Consider the following 25,364-nt stretch of genomic DNA (forward strand, 5'->3'; position numbering starts at 1 on the left):
TTGAAAAATCAAGCAAAATCGTAAACCAAATCCAATATTAAACATCTTAACCGAATGAAAGAGTTTCAAAATTAGGGAATGTAGTGAAAAGTAATTAAATGGAAAATCTCCTTGAGAAATTGTTGACCCTGTCAAAATCGGGTGACTCAATTCTAAATTAAAGATCTTAATTAATTGTGAGGCCTTAAAAATTAGGAAGCATAGTATATGGTGTAATATAATTGGATGGGGGGAGCTTTGATAAATTGTTGACCCGGTCAAAATCGGGTGACCTAATTCTAATTGAAGACCTCAATTGATTGTGAGGCCCTAAAAATTAGGGAACATAGTGTATAGTAATATTTGTTGATGGCATGCTTTTGCATTCGTTTATGGCCTCCTCGAAATTTGTTACTCCCTCCATCCGAAATTACTTGTCGCCTAAACGGATAGAAATAGATGTATCTAGACCTAAAAATACGTCTAGGTTGTGGCTGGTGGCTCCCTGGTGGTGGTGGCGAGACGGCTATGGCTGCAGGTGGTGATGGCTCCGGCGGCCGGTGTGCTGCAGCGTGGCTGCATGGATTGTCCGGATCCGTTGGGGTCCGGCCGGGCCTGTGGAGGCCTGGTAAGTCCCTATCGCTACGTCCGGTCGGCTCCGCGGCGCGGTGGAGGTTGTCCCCTCTTGTCGGCTGCGTTGTGGTCGCCCCCGAGCCCGGTGTCCCCTCGTCCTCCCTCCAGGCCTCATGTTGGTGGCCTCAGTAAGACGGTGAAGTTGGTGCGGTATCCGTGGTGGCACAGACTCGTGGGCGGCATGTTAGGCGGTGCACTCTCGATTGTCTATGTTGGTGTTGGTTTCGGGGCGGGAGAAATCCCTGGCGGCTCCTCCGCCACCGGCGTGGCTGCACCCGTGGGCGTTGCGGACCTTCTTGAGGGGCGTCGGTGATTCCCCTTCCTGTCTACCAACCGCGTACCGGGGGGAAACCCTAGGACCTGTCCGGACAGCAGCGGTGTCGCCGTCGCATTCCTTTCCGAAGGTGTTGCTTGGTACGCGAGACTTGGGAGTGTTAGGCGTGCGGTGGTACTTCTCCGGAGGGTGCGGCGGATATCGGCCATCTTCGCTTAGTTGAGCTGCCGACGTCGGCATTTGTTTCTTTTTCTTTCTCTTGTTTTTTTCTTGGGCTTGTTTGTGCTGCGGCCCCAGCGAGCTGGTTGTATTGGTTGGTTGTTGTTTTATAATATATATATAATATAAAGCGGGGGAAACCCTTTTTCTTAAAATACGTCTAGATACATTCATTTCAGTGATAAGTAATTTGGGATGGAGGAAGTACTTTTCTAATTGTTGTATGTACGCAGGAATTTATTTTTGAAAGTAAAATAAAATGCATGTGGAAGTGCGTTCCGAGCCGGGAAGGAACCTACTGTCGCTAGAGAGGATCTATCAACACGTCGAGTGCAAGATCAGCACGCTTTATCCGAAGTTAATTTTAAGATGAAAGAAATACAAAACGAAACCAGAACAATCTCTGAAGCATTAGCGCTACGTGCATGTGCTAGGAAAACCATGCATGAGTCCATGATTCTGTGATGTGTGGTGGAAAGGGAATACCTGACGGCCTCTAAGAAAACCATGATCGTTGCGAAGCCGAAGTCCAGTGGCCCGAGCACAGTCGGGTAGCCGCCGAGCAGGACGACGGTGGCCCAGGTGAAGGCCAGCGTGCCGAGCGCGTTGCCCACCCTCTCCATCAGCGCCACGACGCCAACGAAGCAATTCAGCCACTTCTCCGGAGCGGCCGCCGTGCCCTGCCTGGAGCCGCAGGCGGCACCCGGCACCTCGATGCGGTGCTCGAGGCCGCCGGCGGCGATGCTGCCGGCCATCGTTTGGACGACGGGCTTCTTGGCCTCGTCCGGCGCGGGAACCTCAACAGTACGTACACTTCTCAACGACGGATGATAATACAGTTAAGCATGCTTTGGTCGATGATGTGACCGTTATGTCTGTTGATTTTAGAGAGAGATGTTTTACTTAGTGAAACAATAGAAGTACACCAGAGTACTTGTGCAATTGCCAAGTGGATTCCTAGCACGCAACGTTTGCCTGGGCGCCGGCCGGCACGTCAAAGGAACGTCTGAATAATGCAATGGAGCAAGGCCTTGGATGAACATTCAGCGGGGACAAATTATCTCAAAAGGAAGGTCAGCAGAATCAGCAGGCAATAAGTGGGGCGGGCTGTATGGCTGCAATGTCAAACAACTCAGGCTGTATGGAAAATGCTAAAGCTCAAACAAACAATTATACCGGCTGTGGCCTCACACCTCGAAGCTCCTTTTTTTCTTTTATTTTTTTGAAACAAGGCAAAAAGATTTGTCATTTTATTGATTAAGGAGCAGTTTGAGCAAAACCCACAAGGTGGGCAAATAAAAGTCAACTCTCATGGAATTACAACACTCATATGCTTGGCACCGGTCAAAGCCCAAAGGGAGATCTCCTCTTTGATCATGGCAATAATGATCATCGAAGGGGCGGCGGTGTTAGGAAATACCCTAGCATTGTGCTCCGACCAAATCTCTCATGAAATAAGCATCATCAAGGAGGCAAGCGCTTTGGGGGATCCACGTTGAAACAGGAGGTTACCATTCCACCAATCCCTTACCGAAGCTATCACGACCCAAGTCGCTGGAAGGATGTCATGCATGCCTAGCCAAGGAAGGATGACATTCCAAATGCACATACTGAAGCGGCATTGATAAAGAAGGTCAGTTGTCGATTCTTGGCTTTGCTTGCAAATGGGGCAAAGGGCGCAATTTGGCCAACCCCGACGAATCAACTGATCAGATGTTCAAATCATGTTTTAGAGAACCAACCAAACAAAGAATTTGCACCTAGGGGGAGGGGTAGATCTTCTAGACTGCTTGGACCAAGTCCGAAGAAGTGAGATCCTCAAACCAAGCCTTATAGGCAGAGGAAGCGCTATAGTTGCAGTCCTTAGCGAACTTTCATAGGATGGTGTCCTCAATCTCAAGAATAATAGTGATGGTGGTGAGCTTGTCTCAAAGGTCGGCGAAAAATTGAATGTGTGAAAGGCTAAAACCATTACTCATATCAATGCATGCAATCCATTAGTTATTTGCTAGAGCTTGTTGGACCCAGCAGTTTTATCTGAGAGAGAGAGAGTTTGACGAATTTAGATGCAATGTCATAAGGGTGTAGGCCATGAAGCCACGAAGAGCTCCAAAATCTGTCGGTGTGGCCATTACGATGATGGTGCAGGAGGCAGCCGCAAAAAGGTCACGGTGTTCAACACTGCACAGCGAACCCAAACCGATTTGGTGGCAACCTTCCACTCTAACCATAGTCAACGGAGACGAGTGGCTTTAGCAAACTTATCCAGGGTGAGGACACCCAAACCTCCATCCTCTTCGGTTTGCAAATAAAGTCCCAATTAGTTTTATACTTGACTTCTTGTACATATATTTCTTCCTTTTATAAAGCTAAGGTACGCTTTTAACGTACCCTGAAAAAAAAGTTTTGTACTTGGCTCCAGAGACCTTTTTATCAGTGCCCGGACATACAGGGCTGTAGATGCTCTAACAAGAACGCGTGAATCCGTTGTCGTCGGGGAGCCGCATGTTCGAACCGACCGTATTTATAATGGGCCACGTGATTGGGCTTATGCGCGCGCAAAGGGCCCCAAACGGCGACCATAAGCGAGCAGCTCGACGACACACATGGCCATTCCGTGTATAGGAAAAAAAACACGCAGGGTGCTTCATTGTCGCCGATTTTTTCGAGGCGGCGCCGATGAGCCGGACGCGGCGCGCAACCAGCCTCTCTGGCAGGGATACGAATCGCTGGGCCGTGTGGAAGTCCCGTCCCAGCTTTGAAGTTTGAACCCTTTCTGATCTGACAGGTGCACTCTCGCCTTCTCGCCTCTGATTAATCCCTTTTATCACCGGCTGATCTCCGGCCTGAGGTCGAGTGCCGCCGGAGCACCGGGCTCTGACAATCCTAGAAGTGCATTGTTCACATACACCGGTTCAATTCGTGGTTGTATGAGAAAGGTACTCGTACTCTGCAGTGTTCAGTTAATGGCCAGTTACGATCTTTGTGAGATAGGTACTCTGAAGCAGAAATTTCAATATTTGTGGTGTGCGAGTAAACCAAATAAATTACCATGCTGCTACGTGGTTGTTTTTTAGTTAAAATAGATTGTGCTAATGATCTCCCCCCTCAATGAATGAATTGCATGGTCCTTTGTCAGGTTCAGTGAGAGTTTGGGATCTGGACTGCAGTGGGTGCCTTGTGGCCGGTGAGTACTGAGTACTCATTCACCACACCATTTACTGGTGCCAAATAACACCCGTTGTAAGGCTTAAAATTTTGAAGGCCATGAGTTGGTGTTATTGAAACCTCACACCCTGGCAATGCGCAGCTACCAAGACGTTTCATTTTCAATCGCAAAGCAGATTCATCATCTTCCATGTATCCATGGTCTTATACAACACTAACACAGACATTATTCATCATCATGGCAGTACAATGTGGACTTGTCAACACAAATCAACAGCTTAATATCAACTCTAATTTCATGGGATCTCCTTGGATTGCAATGAGTAGCTCGCTACTATGGTGAGCAAATTGAGTCTCCCAGGCTCCCAGTATAGGCCAGTAGTACAATACATCTAAATACATGTTCAGGTGACACCGCTGATGCCTCATAGCTACTCACGGCTCATCAGTTCTTTTGCTCTAGCCACAAGAGCGGATAGAGGTACGCTGTGCTCCATGAGTCCTGCATCACCCGAGAAGAACCTGTAATTTTCAGCGCTTGAAGTTGTACGCTCCACCATTAGCAGTACTTCCATCATCCAGTATTTGTTGAAACAGCTGGCGTTGCCAGGATTACACTCCATCATGTATATAACATGTTCAACTATCACCCTCCTGATTCCGGGACAATGAGAGGTGGGTATCATATATGAGTTAAGTGCATTGACAAGTCTCTTGATAAATCTTTCCTTAATCTGACCATGCTCTAGTTCTCGTGCAAAATCTCCTGGAATGACATTGCATATTTGTGAACTAAGGCCAACAAGAACCTCCAATTCTGTACCTTCTGCATCCATTATTCCTTCCAGCACCTGTAGGGGAAATAGCTAAGCTGTGTAAGCCATGATTAAACTTCAGTAACGTGGTTAAGTAGAATCCATGACATTGCCATGTATTTATTTAGTTGTGTAGTGTATAGAAGTATATCAGTGGTAATTGATGATGTTGCCACCCATTTACTCGAGTGGTCGCTTAAATGAATGCTACAGAAAATGTTGCAATAACATGTGTAAATATTAATGTACAATATCCGCCTCTAATATTGCACATATAGCCTAAATTTGCAGCACGCACCTCTCTCGTAATGTAGGATATTTCCTTCAGGTCCGAGTCACCAAGCTCAGATTGAGCATGCACACACATATTCTGCAACAGGCTTGAAGCTATGTACCTGTACCTGCCACTATGGATCATAATTGTGAGTTCCTTGATGAAGACATACCCTGGTTCCGCTAACATAACCAGACAGTTACTGACACTCTCCATTGCCAGTAGTGCTAGTGCTTGCCCAGTGTTCATTCGTAGTAACTGATCTGAATCTGCACTTGAGGATGCGCCTTGGCTAAGAAATGCCTGCATCAACCTGCTAATGATCATCGGGTTGTGCCCGATCTCATTATTTACATTTCCATCCATGGCAAAGTTTCTAACGAGTCCTGTTGTAAGCTCCCTAAGTTCTTGGCTGCTCCCTCTGTTATCCAAGATCTCTGCAAGGTTGCTCCAAAGGAAGAGATGTTCTGTAATCTTCTGACGCAAAGTTACACCAAATTTGCCTTTAGTACTTGCAAGTCTTGCCAGCAGCTTCAGTGATGAACATTTCAGCAGTGTCTTATGTGTCTCACCAATATTTTTCATGTTAGACATATTGCTTGTGAACTCTACAATCTTTGAAATGAGGCCAGTTGCTCTGCTGATTTCTATACAGTTCTCAAGATCAAAGGAAGCAAGCCTTTCAAGAATCAACATGCCCTGTATGGGGAGGAGATCATGATTAGTTGATGGCTCCTCCTCTGGAACAGACCAATGTTTTGCAATCTTTCTCCAGCATCTGAGTATGTGGCTGTTTTGTTCATCCATGTTAGTTGGCTCCTCTCTCGGAATCAAACAGTATAGGGCCATCTGTTTCAACCATTTAAGCACCGGGGAGGTCAGCTCGTTCCTGCCAACTTGCTGAATCAGGTTATCTTGTTTTGTCTCAGGGCTACCAGTTTCCAAAAGAGGGTTCTGTATATTATGTCCTTGAACAGTGTCCAAAAGTGAGGCTATGAGCTACATCGCCCCAGGAATAGGGACAACTCGGAGGTTTTCAGCGAGCTCGGCCATGATCTTCGCAGCAAATGATCGAATATCTGTAGCCCCCTCACTTGTCCTGCCCAACATGTTGATCAAGCAGGTCACTGTCTGTGTATAAGTGGTGAGTTCTAATATGGCCATAGTCCTTAGGGGCTCCTTTTTTAGAAAGATGTGAAGCATCTTAAGACCATAGAGTTGCATCTTGGGAGAGTTTGACTTTATAGAATCCATTGCAAATATGATGACGTTGATCTTCTTTGGGCCAAGCATAGCACCTTCCATGCATCTGTCGAAGACATATGCGTAGTACAAATTGACATATTTCACTCCCGAGGGTCCTCTAAATCCAACACGACGGATGAGTGATCTTCGTAGGATGAATGAAAAGACCTCAAAGATGCCGGCAACAATATAGAGTATCCCTTGGCCAAGCACCATCGCATAAAAGATGTAGAGAGATGACAGAAGGTTTATCGTGTTCTCATGGTTCTTCTGGTCATTATAATCTTTCTGGATAACTATAAGGCGCCCCAGTGCCAGACCAATTCGGAATACTGCTGCCGGAATTTGGAGATTGCCAAATGAAGTTATCGCTAGAACAAGTATGTCCAATGTGATCAGTGAATATATACGTCTTCTATTAAAACTGAACACAGACATCACTATCGCAACAAACATGCACAAGTTCAGAATAACTCGTTGCCAAAATGTTATGTTGCTGCCAAGAATCCAGTCTGCTAGTTTGTTGATGCTTGGGAACCTCAGCCTGCTGATTGTGAGTAGGAGCACTACCACAAATAGTACCAAGTACACTGTGCAGTTGGCAACCGAGCTATGTCTTTGAAAGATTGAATACTTATAGAAGGGCCATACAGAGGGACAAAGCAGTAGGATTGCAACCATTGGGCTCCATAATGAGATCATGCGGCGTAACATGGGTGGAATTGCAGCTTCTGGGCATAGAATTGAACCAATCACAAGTAGTCCCACTACTGACAAAATCACTATCAGTATTACTGTATGAGTGTTCCATATAGCAAGAATGCCCAACAAAACATTGACGAAGCATATGAGCGAGATATGCCCATTCCAGCCAAGAGACCTGAAAGCACCTCTCGTGCGGAAGAACAATTGGTAATCCATCCTGTTGCTGCGGCTTAACATTCTGAAGTACATACGTATATGGTATTGTTACACAAAATGTCTGACATTCAATCAACAAAAGTGAAGACATGTTGTGTCTAAATCAGAGTGACGGTTGTGAAATTTAGGACCATGCAAACTTATTCTGGCAAGATTTTGGTAAAGCTCTGGACTTCTACTCCCTCGGTTCCAAAGTGTCGTAGTTTTAGTTCTTTTGGAATGGAGGTCCAAGGTGGAAACTAGAAAAATAGTTGTTTAAAGTATTTCAGATTTTTTTTAGGCATAAGTATTTCAGATGGGTTCATCGCCTTGGCAATGGTAATATTCAAATCTCTAGGGCTTGCAAGCCACATTTCGGGCCCACTGCAAAATGAGAAACGATACCTACTTTGAAACAATAAATCTAGTTCAGTGAAAGAGATCATTTGTCCATGTCCCGCAACTACTTTGGGATCTCGGTTTCCGGTGGTCTATATTTACCGAAAAATGCGTTTAAATATGCATCAAATTTGTTTATTTTCATTATAAGTCTTCTTAAATGCAATCGAACATATGCGGACAACTTTGGATGGTCGACTTCCGTATCCATGTCCGCGGACTAGTCTAATGTCCACACATAAATGTGGTGTCCTGTTTAAGGGTTGGCCAGTGGTCTATATTTTGAGAAGTTAAATGATTGTATCCAATAGAAAAGTTCAATAGGACAATGGAATGGGGCTCCACTGATTGATGTTGTCCAGCCTGGCATCACCATATGCGCCATGCATAGTCATTTGCCAACTACTGGAATCTCCAATGCCGACCCTTAAACAGGACACCACATTTATGTGTGGACAGTGGACTAGTCCACGGACATGGATACGGAAGTCGACCATTCAAAGTTGTCCACATATGTTCGATTGCATTTAAGAAGACTTATAATAAAAATAAACAAATTTGATGCATATTTAAATGCGTCGGATGATATTCATTCACATTCGGATAATTTTTACATAAATTCGAATGCTTGTCATCTAAACCGGAGCAAATTCATTACATTTAGACATCAACCAGTCCGGACTCTAAACCTAGCTTGAAATGACTGCCCGTTTTCCATCTCCGGCCGATCATGAGCCCCGAAAAATGAAGCTCCACCTCCGCAGCCATGAGCGTCGGGAACTCAAGTTATCCACCTCCACGTCATCCGCAAGAGGCTAATAGGTCGATGATGATGAGGCCACCAAGCTTGAATTCAACGCGAGGGGCGGAGTGGTGGCCTTCATGGGATAAAAGCGTCGTGCGACCTCCCATGCGCTACTCTTCCTCGTTATCGCCGGCACCCGCAGACGTGACAGCTTATTGGTCATGACAGCGGGGCACGGCCGAGCTGACGACCTCGTCTTCTTCCTTGCTCTTGACGAACACCTCATCCGCTGCCTCGTCGAACTCCTTATAGGTGGCTTCTAACTTCGCCCATCATTGGCGGTACCGCTAGCGGTCACGGTGGATGTCACGGGCGGAGTGATCGGGCTTGAGCAGCGCCTCCTGCTCGAGCACGTCCACATCAGGTGCAGTGGCCTTGCCACCGGTGAGTAGCTCCTCAGGGCGTCGGTGGTCGTCGAGGAGGCAGACGTTGTACTCTTGGTTGGCCTGCACCTGCCGGAACGTGGCCTCTCGCTCGGCCAAGACCATTTCAGTGTAGTGAGCATGGGCATCGCCTATGGTGATGCCAGCATGGACCGGTGAGGAGGGTGGCGTCGGCTCGTCGTCGGTCACGTCCTCCATTTGGACGTCCTCAGCGCCATCATCCGTCTGCCTGTTGGCATGCCAGCCGGCTGCAATGGCGGTGATCTCCTGTTTCTGCTCGGAAGAGAGATTGCCCTGGCTTTGGAGCTTGAGGAGGGCATGGAGGGTGTGGTGCAGAGAGGAGGAAAGTAGCAAAGGATGTTGGATGTGGCTATGGTTGGGCATGTGGTTTATATAGCGAGCGGATGGCAGGGTAACCAGTGAGGTGATTAATGGTGCACGGCAAACAGACAGACGGGTGGCACCGGCTCGCCGTTCTTCGACAACCACACACATGTTTAATGTTGGTAGGCAGACGGACAGGTTGTTTGAGCGTGACGCAGCCGCGTGCACCGGGGAGCAACGAGGGTGGCACTCTCGGTCGGCGCACCGCTGCAATGCCGAAGCGTTGTGAGAGGTCGCGTTGCTCTGAGCCAGCATAAATGCGGCACTGGTGCTCTGGAACGGCCTTGGCCCCTTCGGGCGGGAATGTGCACGGGCGAGGGAGGGGTTTTGGGTGGGACTGGGCAGTTAGACATGGTCGTGGCAGCGGTCCGGACGCCCACAAAACCCCCACTAGTTTGGTTTTGGTTTGCGGGAAAAAGTACGCCCGAACCGGTCAATGGACCGATATATGACGACATTGAATGGCAAAACACGTGCGGACCGCGCAGTCCATGGTTGCGGGGGGTTTGAGGGTCGGCGTTAGAGATGCTCTAGCATTGTTAATCAAAACGCCGCTAAACATTCGGACAACGCAGTTCAGACTTTGTGCCATCCAACATTGTCCATCAAATGTTTACGGATCAGTCCGCACGTCTGAGTTCCTACAAGTCGAAGCAAAGCTATGGGAGGTTTGTGGACGTCCGGGTAACCACCACGTAGGTATCGGTCAACCCCAGCCCACACGAAACCCCACCCGGAGCCTCACTTTTCTCACTCCGTCCCTCCGCCTTTACCCTATATTCGCTTAGTCTAAGACCGACGCAGCCGTTGTACCACCCATTCCACTGCCCAGGCCTTGTTGGACCTCCGTCGCTGCACCCAAGCGGCAACCCTGACATACGCCTCCCTTCCACCCCTGGTCTGGACGCCGCCCAGGTACCATGCGCCCCTACACATTGTCATTCATGGACACCACGCCTGGCAAGTATTCGTCCAAATGTCATAGCTAAATTTATTGATGTTTTTATTCTTTACTTTGAAGCAAACACATCCACGCCCAACAAATATTCGGCCAAATGTCTTAGCATCATCCTTCAGATGCATCAACAAATTTGTCATGGAGCAACTCATGAGCAACTTCAGAATGATCAGGTTGACCATTTGTGGACGCTTCAAGGGAACAACTAAAAAAATATAAATAAGTTGAATTCAAATTTAAAATATTTTATTCAAAAATTTCATGTCTAGATTGTAATATTTATATTGGAATTATTGTTACATTGGAATATTTGCCCAACATGATTATGAATGAAGGATGATATTTATCTTTAATTGTTTAATTGCTTCGGATATAGGGAAAAAGTGCCAGACATTTGACGCATAGGGTTGGCAAGCCGCCCCCCTATCCCCTGTCTGTGGACATATCCGAATTTGTCCGTAGACGTTTGGGGTGTCCGTTTTGATGAGTGGAACTGGAATTACCCTAATCATGTACGGAGTACATGAATAGTTAACCATGAGGAGCAAAATGCACTAGTGCGGCTATACCTCGCTTCTAGCGAGTCTGAGCGAAAACTCGCCTGAGGCACAGCGCTAGATGGGCCAGCCCATGAGCGGGGTCGCCATAGCCTTGTTTTGTTTTTTTTTTCATGTTTTTACTTGTTTAATTTTTTTATAATTTTATATAATTTAAATAAATATATTTAAAAAAAACTATCTATGTAACATTTTAAAAAAAGTTAACCAAGCATTTAGAAATGTTGAATGTGTATAGAGAAAATGTTACTCATATATATGAAAAATATATACAACAAATATACAATGCGTGTTAAAAAGTTGACCATGTATTTTAAAAATATTGAATGTGTGTAGAGAAACTGTTTCTCATGTATACAAAAATATAAAATATATGTGAAAAAGTTGATCGTGTATTTAAAAGATGCTTATCCAAGCATTTGAACAAATGTTTAAAAATTATTTAAAATTTAATTTTTTATAGAAAAAATCTTGATCATGTATTCAATAAATGTTAACTTGTATTAAAAATGTTAATCAAGCATTTGAAAAAATGTGTCAAATGTGTATAGAAGAATATTGACCATCTATTAAAAAATGTAGATCTGGTATTTGAAAAATGTTACTTAAGAATTTGAAGAAATATTAAATGTGTATAGAAAAATGTTGATGATGCATTTAAAAAATGTAGATTTGTTATTTAAAAAACGTTACTGAAGCATTTGAAAAATGTTAAGTGTGTATTTAAAAAATGTGACCATGTATTAAAAAATGTAGATCTGGTATTTAGAAAATGTTACTCAAGCATTTGAAAATATTAAATTAGTATAAAAAACATGTTGACCATGTACTTAAGAAATGTTAATCTCCCTTCAAAAAACTAGAAATGTTAATCTTGTATTTGAAAAATGTTAAACATGTATTATAAAGATATATTAGATATACACTAAAAATGTGTATAGAAAACAGTAAAAAACCAAGAGAAAAGAAGTGAAAACTGATGAAAAGGAAAAAAAGGAAAAGAACAAAGATAAATGAAGGAAAAGAAAGAAAAGAAAAGAAAACCTGTGAAAACCGAGAGAGAAACAAAGAATTAAAAAAAACAAATAAAAAGCAGAAAAACAGAAAAAACAGAGAAAGAAACAAAAAAAACGTTTGAAAATAATAAAAAATAAGAAAGGAAAACCAGTGGTAACCCGGCGGTTTTCCTTGACAGGTTGGATGCGTGTTCTAATTTAACACAAACTCGACTGTAACCTAGTGGCGAGTAGCGCTACAAAACTACTAGGAGGACTTGGATCTAATCCTATCGCGCTCGCTTTTTCTATTGTACTCCCCCCGTTTCTAAATATTCGTCTTTTTAGAGATTTCAACAAGTGACTACATACCGAAGCAAAATGGGTGAATCTATACTTTAAAATATGTCTATATACATCCGTATGTGGTAATTCATTTGAAATCTCTAAAAAAACAAATATTTAGAAACGGAGGGAGTATTTCTTTTAAGCTAGAAGCTGATGGGCCGGTTTGTTACTGTACACGTTCCATATGAGACTTTCTACTGTCTCACTATAAGTGAGACATAGCCTTTGCGGAAATGCACACCCCTATTGACATGCATGTCTACTCTTGCCACTGAGGCGTTGACACCAGCCGGGGATGTTGGTCGTGGACACGGTGATGCTTGCTATGGACGCAGCGGTGAGGCCATTGACAGCCACTGACGCGGAGACGCTAGTCATGGATGTGGAGGGCGGGACGCCAGCCATAGACACGGGGATGCGGGGAAGGAGTATGGGAGGAGGACGAGGGACATTTTCATCAAAAGCAGGGCAATTTTTTTGAACCGCGCTATACCCCTTTTCATTGCAAATAAACGAAAATACAATAATTCTAGAAGCATTTTTAGAGGAGCGAAAAAGGAAAAGCGAGTTCGGGCACTGCCAGGAAACCCACTGCACTCGTCGCCGTCGAAATGAGTGCTATGGGGTGAAAATCTGACAGCGCCAACATAACAGTTTCACGACAGATTACTTCCTATTACACAAAAGACCCAACCAAGTGAAGTGGTAGATCACTCTCCAGTCCATCCGCAAAAGAACAGCGGGGCAATAAGCAAACATACATTACAATTTGGAATTTTCCTAAAAAGAACATGTGCACTATTATTTTAGAAGGGAGTACCTTCTTACTACTTTTCATGTGAAATGAGAAGGTAAGAAGGACCATGTTAAAATTGCATACGTACCTCAAGGCTTCTAGGAAAACTATAGTTGCCGCACACCAAAAATCGTCCCCGGGACGGAGCACCGTGGGGTAGCCGCCGAGCAGGACGACGGTGGCCCACGTGAAGGCCAGCGTGCCCAGCGCGTTGCCGAGCCTCTCCATCAGCGTGACGAAGCGAACGAAGCGATTCAGGCCCATCTCAGGCGGCGAGACGGCTTTGCCAGCGGCAGGATACGCCGGCATGTTTACGCGGTGCTCGGCGACGTTCGCCATTCTGCGCTATTAGAGCAGCAGCAGGAGCAGCAAGCGACACACCCAATAGCTGCTTCACGTGATTTTCGGCCGGTCTTGCACTCCTATAAGTAGTGAAAATGGTACTACAAGTAAAATAGATCCGCTGCGGACCGGTCTTGCAGATACCCATGCATGTTTCTCTTCGATGAAATTAAAGACAAGAAAAAAACACAACGGCATGTACGTCTGTCGTCAAACGAAGGCCACAAGACAAGAGTTTCCATCGGCGGGACTCGCAAGCACAGCTCTCCGGCGACTGGTCCTACTTCTATCTATGGCCCGAATTAAGTAGCTCACTGTCGAGAGTTCAATGTTGAATCGACCAGCATGGAACTGCAACAGTGACAAGAGAGCTCCGCTAAATTTCCACGGAGCGCGTAAATACGGACAGCCGACTGCAGTCGACGGTTTGGAGAAGGACGTGTACGGTCGTCGTCTTCCAAGTTCCATGTCGTCCTGGATCACCAAAGGGAAACCTTTCCCTCGGTTAGTAGTCAGCTAAAAAAAAGCTGATTCTCAAAAAAGAAACAAAGAAAAAAGGAATTTCCTAACGGACGCACTTTGCGTCAAGTAGTCGATGCTTCGCACAGAGGCGGGCGACCTGGGGACTGAGATCGCCGGCCCAATTTCATAACTTACGCACGCGCTGCAGTAGCCGCTTTTGGGAACCTTCTAGAATGTTCCTGACCGGTTTTGGGAACCTTCTAGAAGGTCCTGAACCAATTTTCACTGCTTTTTTATTTTGGTTTTTTTACGTTTTCCTTTTTTCTTCCTCTGTTTCTTTTTTCCTTTTCATTTACTTATTTGTTTACTTATTTCATTTATTCTATTTCTTTTCTAATTCCTTTTTCTTCTGCATTTTTATGTTTCTATTTTTCTTTCCGATTTAAAAAATTGTTTGAAAATTTAAAAATCCCTGTTATTATTGTTTTCACAAATTCAAAAATAATTTTGATTTTAAAAAATGTTCGCGTGGTTAAAAATTTGTTCTCTTTTCAAAAAATGCTCTTCTGTTAAAATTTTGTACCCAAATTAAAAAATGTTCACAAATTTCAAATAACACTATTTCCTTATTTTGTCCATAGTTTAAAAAATTGTTAACATATGCAAAAAAACTGTCCTTTATTCATAAAATGTCCATGTTTTCAAAAATTGGTCCGCTTTTCAAAATTTATTCACCAATTCAAAAAAGTTTCCATTTTTTAAATTTTGCTCACAGCTTGAAAAATAGTTCACATCTTTAAAACTTGTTCATGAGTCTAAAAATATGTTCCCGTTTTCAAAAAAAAGTCTACAATTCTAAAATATTCCTGTTCTCAAAACTTGTTCACAAATTCAAAAAATTTCATTTTTTCAAAAGTGTTCAAAAATTCAAAAACCATTCGCATTTTTTAAAAAAATGTTCGTTATTGTCAAAAATTGTTCGGACTTAAAAAATATTCATGTTTTTTCGAGATTTGTTCAGAAATTCAAAAATGTCATGTTTTTGGAAAAAATCACTATTCAGAAACTTGTTCATATTTTCGAAAATAATTTTGATTTTAAAAAATGTTCGCATAGTTCAAAATTTGTTCTCCTTTCAAAAAATGTTCTTCTTTTTAAATTTTGTAGCAAATTCAAAAATGTTCGCAAATTTCAAATAACACTATTTCCTTATTTTGTTCATAGTTTCAAAGTTTGTTCACATATGCAAAAAACTGTCCTTTTTCATAAAATGTCCATGGGTTCAAAAATTTATCCGCTTTTTCAAAATTTATTCACCAATTCAAAGAAGTTTCCATTTTTAAAATTTTGTTCAAAGATTGAAAAATTGTTCACATCTTTAAAACTTGTTCCTGATTCTAAAAATATGTTCCCGTTTTAAAAAAAGTCAACAATTCTAAAATGTTCCTGTTCTCAAAATTTGTTCACAAATTCAAAAATGTTCATTTTCTAAATGTTTTCAAAAATTCATAAAATGTTCGCATTTTTTCAAAACTTGTTTGTTGTTGTCAAAAATTGTTCGGATTTAAAAAATATTATTATTTTTCGGGATTTGTTCACAAATAAAAAATGTTCATGTTTTTGATTGAAAACCAGTAAGCAGAAAATTGTTCACATTTTCGGAAAACATTTTAATTTTTATCAAAAAATGTTCGTAATTAAAAAAATGTTCCTGTTTTTCAATATTCGTCCACAACTTCAAAAATGTTCCTATTTTTCAAATTTGGTTGCAAATTGGAAAAATTGCTAACATTTGTTAGAACTCGTGTGGTTTCTATCAAAAATGCTCGTACTTGTCAAAAATACAATCAGAATTTGCAAGAAAAGATCGGAAAAAAGAAAAATAATCCGATCTGCATTGCTTTTTCATCATCAAACTGAATCAGGCGCAGTGGCTAGCAGCGCCTATCTACAGGCTTGCGGTCGCGGGTTTGAATCCTAGCTAAAGCACTATGGGGCCGGCCCAATTGAGCGACTAACCTATGCGATTGGTCGACATTCCGCCGCAGAATGCGGCAGATAGGAAGTCCCAAGAAAAAACCCTACCGGTAGTTGTGTAGCCAATCAGCCAGTGACACCCCGTACCGTATAGTGACATATGTGTTGTATCAAAGGTTTGCAATGTTTACGAAATGTTGGTATTTCAGCAGCTGGTCCGCTAGCAAAGTACTACTTTGTCAGACTAGCAGTCCCCACGTACTACTTTTTGTCAGGGAAGGACATGCATGTAGGGGTTGTATCTGGTGCACCGGGGCAATTTGTGCTACCGGTGCACCAGTCGCCCGTTGCACATTCAAAAATGTTCAAATCCGAAAAAAATAGTGCATTGACACAACATGAATGTATGTTGTCACAAAAATTTAGATCAATATTCAAAACATTGCTTGAGATACAAAAATAATAAATTTGACACTGGATAGTACATAACACAAGTTGGGCTACAGTTTTGGCCCATTAGCACACTGACATCACATTTGTCATTTTTGTATCTTGACCATTGTTTTGAATTTTTGTGACAGCATACATTTATGTTGTATTGACACACTAAAATTTTTCCGAACATTTTTGAATGTGCAACGGGGTCCGATGCACCAATAGCACCAATTGCCTTGGTGCATCAGATACGTTCCCCATGCATGTATCTGCCTCTTCTCTCTCATCTCCAAACGAATCCATAAACTTTATTTCATCTTATTAAATTTAAAACATTCATATATTTTTAAACTATAAGTTTATATTTAAAATAATTTATATATTTGAACTCCTGGCGCAAAGACATTTAGAACAAAACCGACCATGGATATATTTCAAACACATTTAAATTTCAACGTTTCACATTCCATTATCGGAGTAAATGACCACGGGTAGCCTCATCAGCCCCCCATGGTATTTCAAGACATCAGGGCCGGCTGCGCCTCTCATACCTTCCGGACGAAAGACTGCTCCCTTAAGCCGGCTGGTCCCAGCGGCCGGCTGGTAGAAGGCGGCTACGAGGCGGCCGGCTTCCAGCAGGCGGCCCCTCGTGCCCTCAAAGTTTGCACCCACATAACTGCGACGGGACGGGGCGTGGCTACAGTGCAACCTGCCACCCTCGAATCCCGGGCTGAGCGTGGCTACAGTACGAGCGTACCTGGCGGACGCCCGCCATCCGGCGGGGTACTGTAGCCACGCTGCCCGTGACATCACCTACTACCTAGGGAGCTATACTCCCACGACGACCTGTCAGTACGGCTGGCAGGCGGCGGGCCCTACCTATCCGCGAGCCTAGAAGGCGTCAGATCCCCAGAAGGCGGCCACGAGGGCGGGCCGCCTCCCACCAGGCGGCTCCCTCCCCCTCAAAGTATGTGCACCATTGACCAGAGGAAACGGGGAATGGCTACAATGAACGCCCACTAGGTGGCGGTACTGTAGCCATGCTTCCCCCGACAAAGCATCCATCATCAGTAGCGAGGCTACAGTGCGGAGTGATCAACCAGACCCGCAAGCGGCGGGCATGGCCGGTCGGCCGAGTACACGACAGACGGCGGGACCCACCAGGCGGCAGGCCCCAGCAGCCGGCGGAGAAGCCAACGTTTAGAGAGACTGACGGCCGGGTCTCACACTCGATCGGATTTCCATTATACCCCTGGGGGTAGGCCTATATAAACCCCCCAGGTCACCCATGCAAAGGGTGCAGAACCTTAGTAGACACACACCCACATGTAGAGAGGGGAAGAAGGGCGAGCCTTGTTCGTCTTCCTCCTCTAGTCAAACAGCTCATGGAGCAATCTTGTAGCTACCATTGTTAAGATAGTGATCATGTGGAGACCCCACAGAGCAGGACTAGGGGTGTTATCTCCTAGGAGATCCCCGAACCTTGGTAAGATTCGCCGGCTTAGGCGTTCTCGCTCATTCCCGCCTCTAGAGCCCGACGACGTACTCTTGACCCTCTCCATGATTAGCCATCCTTTGGCATATGTCATACCACAACCCCGACATTTCGTTCCCACCGTGGGGCAAGGTGCACCGTCGTCTGGAAACACGTTCTGGACAGGAACCCTTTTTCTTCCCGGCAAACGCAGCCAGCCCGGCATGCCGGATGGCGTCAGCGTCGACACGCTGCGTGGCGCAGAAGCCACTTGCATCGCGAGCACTCTTGCTGACCTTGTCGGCGAGATTCCTCTCTCCGATGAGCCGGCACACAACGAGGGAGTAGCCCGCTCCAAAAGCTGCCTCATCGACCTCCTTGGCAAGATCGACATCGCCAACGAGCCCGCCTTCGACATAGAGTTTGTTGGCTCTACCGACCCGATGCTTGTCGACTTCTACGTAGCTTCCCCCGATTCCTTCCCCGCCAACATGGTGATCATCGACAACCCGATCCCTCCTGTGATCAGCGACGCCAGCACCATCACCATCACAGAGGTGCTGGTCATCAGTCACGATGGAGCTTCTGGCGGGGCCGGCCAGGACCCGCTGCAGGCGGCAATGCGGGACATGTCTGCGCCCATTGCGGCAGACGCTAACGGCGAGACGCTGGAGGCCTGCCGCGTCACACTCGTCGAGAGTGCCAAAAAGTTGGCCGCCATGAGATGCCTCACTGAGGCCTATCAGCATGAGAACGACTGTGTAGTCTGCGGCACGCCGGCTGCTGGCGAGCCCAGCAGGATGGGCACCATTCAGCAGCGGGGTGCGGCCGTCGCCAGCATGTTGGGGATTGACTACCCTATCTACGCCACTCCTTTGGGGAATCTGCGTGCTACCCAGGCAGCGGTAGACGAACTGGATCACCTGGAGGGTGACGAGCGACGCTGCATGATGGAGCGTGTCCAGCAGCTCCTCGACGCGGCTGCCACGCAACAAGAAGCCGGTCGGCGCGTGGTGGAACCCGGCCTGCATGTCGAGCCCCCCCCTCCCCCGCCGAGAACACAATGTGACCTCCTGGACGCCGACAGGCGGCGCCCGCGACCGAAGAGACCAAGAGTCGGCTGCTAGCCGCAGCTGCACACGCATCACCATCGAGCGTGACCAAGACGGCCGCCATCAAGCAGCGAGCAGCGGGGTGATCGTCCACCTCCCCCACGCAGGGAGAGGCGCGTCTCCCGCGGCTGTTGATTGATACGTCTCCAACGTATCTATATTTTTTTATTGTTCCATGCTATTATATTATCTGTTTTGGATGTTTATGGGCTTTATTAAATACTTTTATATTATTTTTGGGACTAACCAATTAACCCAGAGCCCAGTGCCAGTTTCTGTTATTTCCCTTGTTTCAGTGTTCCACAGAAAAGGAATATCAAACGGAGTCCAAACGGAATGAAACCTTCGCGAGCGTGATTTTTGGAACGAACGTGATCCACGAGACTTGGAGTTGAAGTCAAGGAAGCTTCGAGGTGGCCACGAGGCAGGGAGGCGCGCTTGCCCCCTGGGCGCGCCCCCCACCCTCGTGGGCCCCTCGTGGTTCCTCTGACCGACTTCTTTTGCCTATATATATATCCATATACCCTAAAAACTTCGAGGAGGAAAATAGATCGGGAGTTCCGCCGCCAGAAGCCTCCGTAGCCATCGAAAACCAATCTAGACCCGTTCCGGAACCCTGCCGGAGGGGGAATCCCTTTCCGGTGGCCATCTTCATCATCCCGGTGCTCTCCATGATGAGGAGGGAGTAGTTCTCCCTCGGGGGCTGAGGGTATGTACCAGTAGCTATGTGTTTGATCTCTCTCTCTCTCTCTCTCTCTCTCTCTCTCTCTCTCTCTCGTGCTCTTGAGTTGGCATGATCTTGATGTATCGCGAGCTTTGCTATTATAGTTGGATCTTATGATGTTTCTCCCCCTCTACTCTCTTGTAATGCATTGAGTTTTCCCTTTGAAGTTATCTTATCGGATTGAGTCTTTAAGGATTTGAGAACACTTGATGTATGTCTTGCATGTGCTTATCTATGGTGACAATGGGGTATCACGTGATCCACTTGATGTATGTTTTGGTGATCAACTTGCGAGTTCTGTGACCTCGTGAACTTATGCATAGGGGTTGGCACACTTTTTCGTCTTGACTCTCCGGTAAAAACTTTGGGGCACTCTTTGAAGTACTTTGTGTTGGTTTGAATAGATGAATGTGAGATTGTGTGATGCATATCGTATAATCATACCCACGGATACTTGAGGTGACATTGGAGTATTTAGGTGACATTAGGGTTTTGGTTGTTTTGTGTCTTAAGGTGTTATTCTAGTACGAACTCTAGGATAGATTGAACGGAAAGAATAGCTTCATGTTATTTTACTACGGACTCTTGAATAGATCGATCCGAAAGGATAACTTTGAGGTGGTTTCGTACCCTACCATAAACTCTTCATTTGTTCTTTGCTATTAGTGACTTTGGAGTGACTCTTTGTTGCATGTTGAGGGATAGTTATATGATCCAATTATGTTATTATTGTTGAGAGAACTTGCACTAGTAAAAGTATGAACCCTAGGCCTTGTTTCAACGCATTGCAATACCGTCTGTGCTCACTTTTATCATTAGTTACCTTGCTGTTTTTCTATTTTCAAATTAAAAAAACCTATATCTACCATCCATATTGCACTTATATCACCATCTCTTCGCCGAACTAGTGCACCTATACAATTTACCATTGTATTGGGTGTGTTGGGGACACAAGAGACTCTTTTTTATTTGGTTGCAGGGTTGTTTGAGAGAGACCATCTTCATCCTACGTCTCCTACGGATTGATAAACCTTAGATCATCCACTTGAGGGAAATTTGCTACTGTCCTACAAACCTCTGCATTTGGAGGCCCAACAACGTCTACAAGAAGAAGGTTGTGTAGTAGACATCAAGCTCTTTTCTGGCGCCATTGCCGGGGAGGTTAGCGCTTGAAGGTATATCTTTAGATCTTGCAATCGAATCTTTTAGTTTCTTGTTTTATCACTAGTTTAGTTTATAAAAGAAAACTACCAAAAAAATGGAATTGAGTTTGCCTCAAACGCTTCATCTTTTTAATATCTTTCGTGAGAACGATGGAAAGGAAAATTGTGCTCAAATGCTAGAAGAAGAAGTCTATAAAATGTTTGGCACTAAATATTTGAATGATGAGCATGATTTCAATGTTATTAGTATGAACTCTTTGAATATCCATAGTACTAATGATGATTGCACTAGTCATGATGAAAATATCTCTTATAAGCATAGCGATTTTTGTGGAGTGCATAGAGTTTCCAAGTACATACCAAACAGGAAAGATAGATTCTGCAAGAGGCATAAGTATTTGGAAACTAAATGGTTGCAAGAAAGGCTAGATGTTTGTGATGAAAATTTAAACTTTCTTAGCCGTACTTGTGAACTTTGCAATGAACGTGATCATTTCAGTACCCAATGCAAATTCTTTCATGATCGTATCATGTCCAAAAATTGTGATGACTTGATTTCCCTTGCACATCATAATGAACTTAGTTTGCTCTTGGGTTATGAAGAAATGAAACGTGTATCTAAGGTTATTCCAGAATTTGCCCTTGATAGAGTTCTTAATTTTGATCTAGATGAAATTTATATGTATTGTGCGGTGAATTGCATTGAAAATCCTTATATTGCCAAGTATATAAAGAAAAGAAAACAAATAGAGGATGCAGAGAATACTAATGAAAGGGACGAGGCTTCCCAATATCCTCCTATTATTTCTTATGATGAATCAGGTAATGAGGAGGAGCCTTCTATTCAACCAATCACATTAATAAGGAGCTCAAAAAAGAGGGTTAAACCCACACATGATGTGAAGAAGAAAAAGAAAAGACGGAGAAGTAAAGGTGAAAAGGTATCCCTCGCAAATGATGTTGCTCCTATTACTCATTGTGATGATGATAATTGTTATACTATTGGTGCTATCCATACTACCAATGATGAGAGTGATTATGCTTATGATATGAAAAGGCCCAAGCTTGGGGATGCTATGTTTGATGAGAATGACAAGTTTGAAAATATATTTGCTGCAATTAATGTTTGTCCCAAGCTTGGGGATGCTATGTTTAATGAAGATGATATTTGTAGTCTCTCAAGTTTTGATATGCAAACTTATTATGATGATAGCATGCCTCCTACTTATGATGATTATATTGATAAAAGTGGGTTTGGAAGAGTGTCAACTTTAGGAAGTAATGATCCCACTATTTTGGAGGATGTTGAATCTTATTGTGATAATTATGAAAGTGGATTTGGAGAGGTCATGACTTTATTTAGTAATGATTCCACTGTCTTGGAAAAGGTTTCAATTGATTATGATGAGAACAAAGTTGCTACTTATGATGATTATTGTGATGATACTTATGCTATAAAAAGTAGTGATGATTATATTTATAAAGCTTGTCATGATTATGATTACCATTTTTCTAATTTATAGTATTCGAGTTTCTTATGATACTCCCACTTTTCCGAATGAGAAGAATTTTGCTTATGTGGAGAGTAGTACATTTTCTATGCTTGTAGATCATGAAAAGAATGCTTTATGTGATGGTTATATTGTTGAATTTATTCATGATGCTACTGAAAATTATTATGAGAGAGGAATATATGCTTGTAGAAGTTGCAATAATATCAAGTTCCCTCTCTATGTGCTTAAAGTTTTAAAGTTATACTTGTTTTGCCTTCCTATGCTAGTTGATTATTGTTCCCATAAGTTGTTTGCTCACAAAATACCTACGCATAGGAAGTGGGTTAGACTTAAATGTGCTAGTCATATTCTTCATGATGCTCTATTTATGTTACAATTATTATCTTTTATGTGAGCATCATTGAAATCATCATGCCTAGCCACTACAACAAAAACAATCAGTAGACACATCCAATTTCATACCTAGTGACGTCTTATTTCATCTCTAGCCAACTATAGAGCCGTTTAAGTAAAGCATCCTTGGAGCGCCTCCCCACGGACCGTCTCAAACAGATAGACACGCTAGCCAAGCGTGTCTTACATGGCATGAGACGCTTTCTAGGGACGTTCAAAATCGTGTCTACATTTAGAGACGTTGTGTTAGGCATGCTTAAAAATCGTGTGTACATGTAGAGACGTTATGTTAGGCATGCTCATATTACGTCTCTACTCATAGACACGTTTCATTTGCCTCTTATAGTCGTCTCTAAGTATACATAAGAATATTTATACAAATGGAATATTTTACTTCAAATATTACTTGATTACCCGCAAAAAATATTATTTGATTAATTTCGAATTTGTTTCATCGTTTCAAATACAATTATTCTTAATGTCATGGTTGCACATGCAGATTGGTCAAATAATATTGTGATACGAAGACAATATCAGTAACAACATCCAATGCATTAATTAGCAAGAACAATGTCTCCACTGAAAGTACTTGGAGTTCACAGCTGAATAATATGTAACATTCATATGAAACATGCGATGATGCAAATAAATAAGAAAAGATCCTATAGACTGGAACTATTTTTGTCTATGAAGCTAAATTCTATACATAATCTAGAATATTTGTTCATTTAAAGATAGATTCATCAACTACTCCCGACTCCTCTAGTGCACTCCCTTTTCAAGTGCTCCCCAGCCAATCCTAGCTCCTTTAATGCACTCACTTTTCAAATCCTCACCGCCCTGAAAGGGAGAAATAACAACATTTACATGAACACATGTTTATAGAGAAGTGCAAGATAAGAGATTGTTTGATGAAATTGTAAGAAATGTATCATACCAATGCTCTGTGGTTGTGCTGGAGGGGTTGGCTTAACTATTTTTACCTCAAAAAAGGAAGATTCCTGATAAATAACATATCACACATGTGCAGATTGGAGCATACACATTGCTTGAATGGGAACATACTTACATGTGAGCGAGGCCAAGCAATAACAGAACCCATAGCATCCCTTACTGTTTGGAATTTTTCATATGGTCTAACTAGTTTCTCATATCCTAGATATGTACAACCGCGAACACGAACTGCAACGTATTGCACTCCAAGCATGTTTCCTCCAACCACATATGTTTTCACTTTACTCTCTAAAGTTCCTTTGGCCACAAGTTTGTCTTTGTTTCTCAAGTTCATCGAATACAACACGACTTCAACTTTATCCTATTTTTCAAGAAATGAAACATTTGTTATTGATGAACCTGGGAAGATTTCATTTTACACAAATAAGAACAATTTCACAAATAATTAGACCAACTATCCATTATATAATCATTGTCATATGGATATCTAGCCTATATGTACCTGCTTTGTGACTTGGTGATGACCATGTGGCTTGGTTGCATTGCTATTTTGAGCATGATCATTCTGCAATTAAATAGGAATACGCGTGAAGGGAGACACGTGGTCAACTATAATCAAGAATGATAGTTTTGAAGAGTCCCATTATATGAAGTTAGTAAGGAGCCTTATTCCACACGCACTTTCGGTTGCACACTTTGCTTTCAAATTAGATTAAAGTCTTATTACAAAATTATTTATTGTGAAAACTTTGCAAGAATGCAGCAAGCAAACAAATGAAGTTCAAGTCATGTAAATTTGTACACTAAAAACAGAATTAACCTAATATTCAAGGGCCAGGGTGTTCCTCAACATCTATGCAATGTTTCCACCAAAAAGACCATGTATGCAAGTTTGGTGTTTTATTAGTACTCATGTATCAATTCAAAATTGATTAATTAGTTTCTTTGAATACGATATCTCTTGGAGCAGCAATGATATGTGTGTGACTAACTTTTGGTCCCATCGGGCCAAATCATGTTGCTATTGTATGCAATACAATTTTTTAATACTTGGTTGAATCTGACTTATGATCTGCTAGCGGTGTTACGACATTTTTTGAAACGACCTTGTCAAAATGGGATTGGTGTTTCATAATAATGTCATTTACCTTGCACTTACATACAAAATTAGACAACCTCTTGTATAATCATTGTCATTTAGATATGTAGCATATGTGTACCTGGTTAGTGACTTGGTGAAGTCGTAAACTTGGTTCAGGGCCACCTTGCTGCACTGCAAGATTATTTTCAGCATGGACATTCTGCAATTTAATACGAAAAGATGTCATTGTCATCATTGATAAAAATCTAGATAAGTCCTTGCACGTAGGTTAAGATTACTAGGAAGGTATGTACTAACCCAAACAGGTTACAGTTGCAAACCAAAAGGTTAATATTTCACAAAGTTTTAACTTGATGATAAGATAGCTTTCCAATATTTAACTACTAAAAGGGTTCAACCAATCCCAAAATTACTGACAGTAGATAATTGATAATTGAGTACAAGTTAGTTAACACACCTTGGTGACCGAGAGGCCGTTCCTAAATATAAGTCTTACTGGAGTGATGGCCTTCCCGAGCGCGGGCGACTCGCTGGGCGACCCGCCGGCGCCGCCGCTGGCTCGCCCCCCTTCCCCGCCCTC

The 25,364-nt window shown here is 43.3% G+C and overlaps 1 protein-coding gene across 1 annotated transcript; it reads right to left on the minus strand.

The window, feature by feature from the left end:
- Nucleotides 1-4,516: 4,516 nt before the first annotated feature.
- LOC119359069 lies at nt 4,517-6,298 on the minus strand. Its single transcript, XM_037625410.1, has 2 exons — nt 5,387-6,298; nt 4,517-5,124 (listed from the first exon to the last, which is right to left on the minus strand). The coding sequence occupies exons 1-2, from the start codon at nt 6,209-6,211 to the stop codon at nt 4,705-4,707; spliced, it is 1,245 nt and encodes a 414-aa protein (XP_037481307.1). The 5' UTR covers nt 6,212-6,298; the 3' UTR covers nt 4,517-4,704.
- Nucleotides 6,299-25,364: the final 19,066 nt, after the last annotated feature.

Source organism: Triticum dicoccoides, chromosome 2A (genome assembly GCF_002162155.2).
Source record: "Triticum dicoccoides isolate Atlit2015 ecotype Zavitan chromosome 2A, WEW_v2.0, whole genome shotgun sequence".
Classification (NCBI taxonomy): domain Eukaryota; kingdom Viridiplantae; phylum Streptophyta; class Magnoliopsida; order Poales; family Poaceae; genus Triticum; species Triticum dicoccoides.

What these genes read in the sequence shown, in the direction of transcription:
- LOC119359069 (XM_037625410.1), bottom strand. Translation starts at nt 6,211, where the DNA reads ATGGCCCTATACTGTTTGATTCCGAGAGAGGAGCCAACTAACATGGAT. An exon ending in TATCCTACATTACGAGAGAG is followed by an intron (nt 5,125 to 5,386) that starts GTGCGTGCTGCA and finishes TTTCCCCTACAG; the next exon opens with GTGCTGGAAGGAATAATGGA.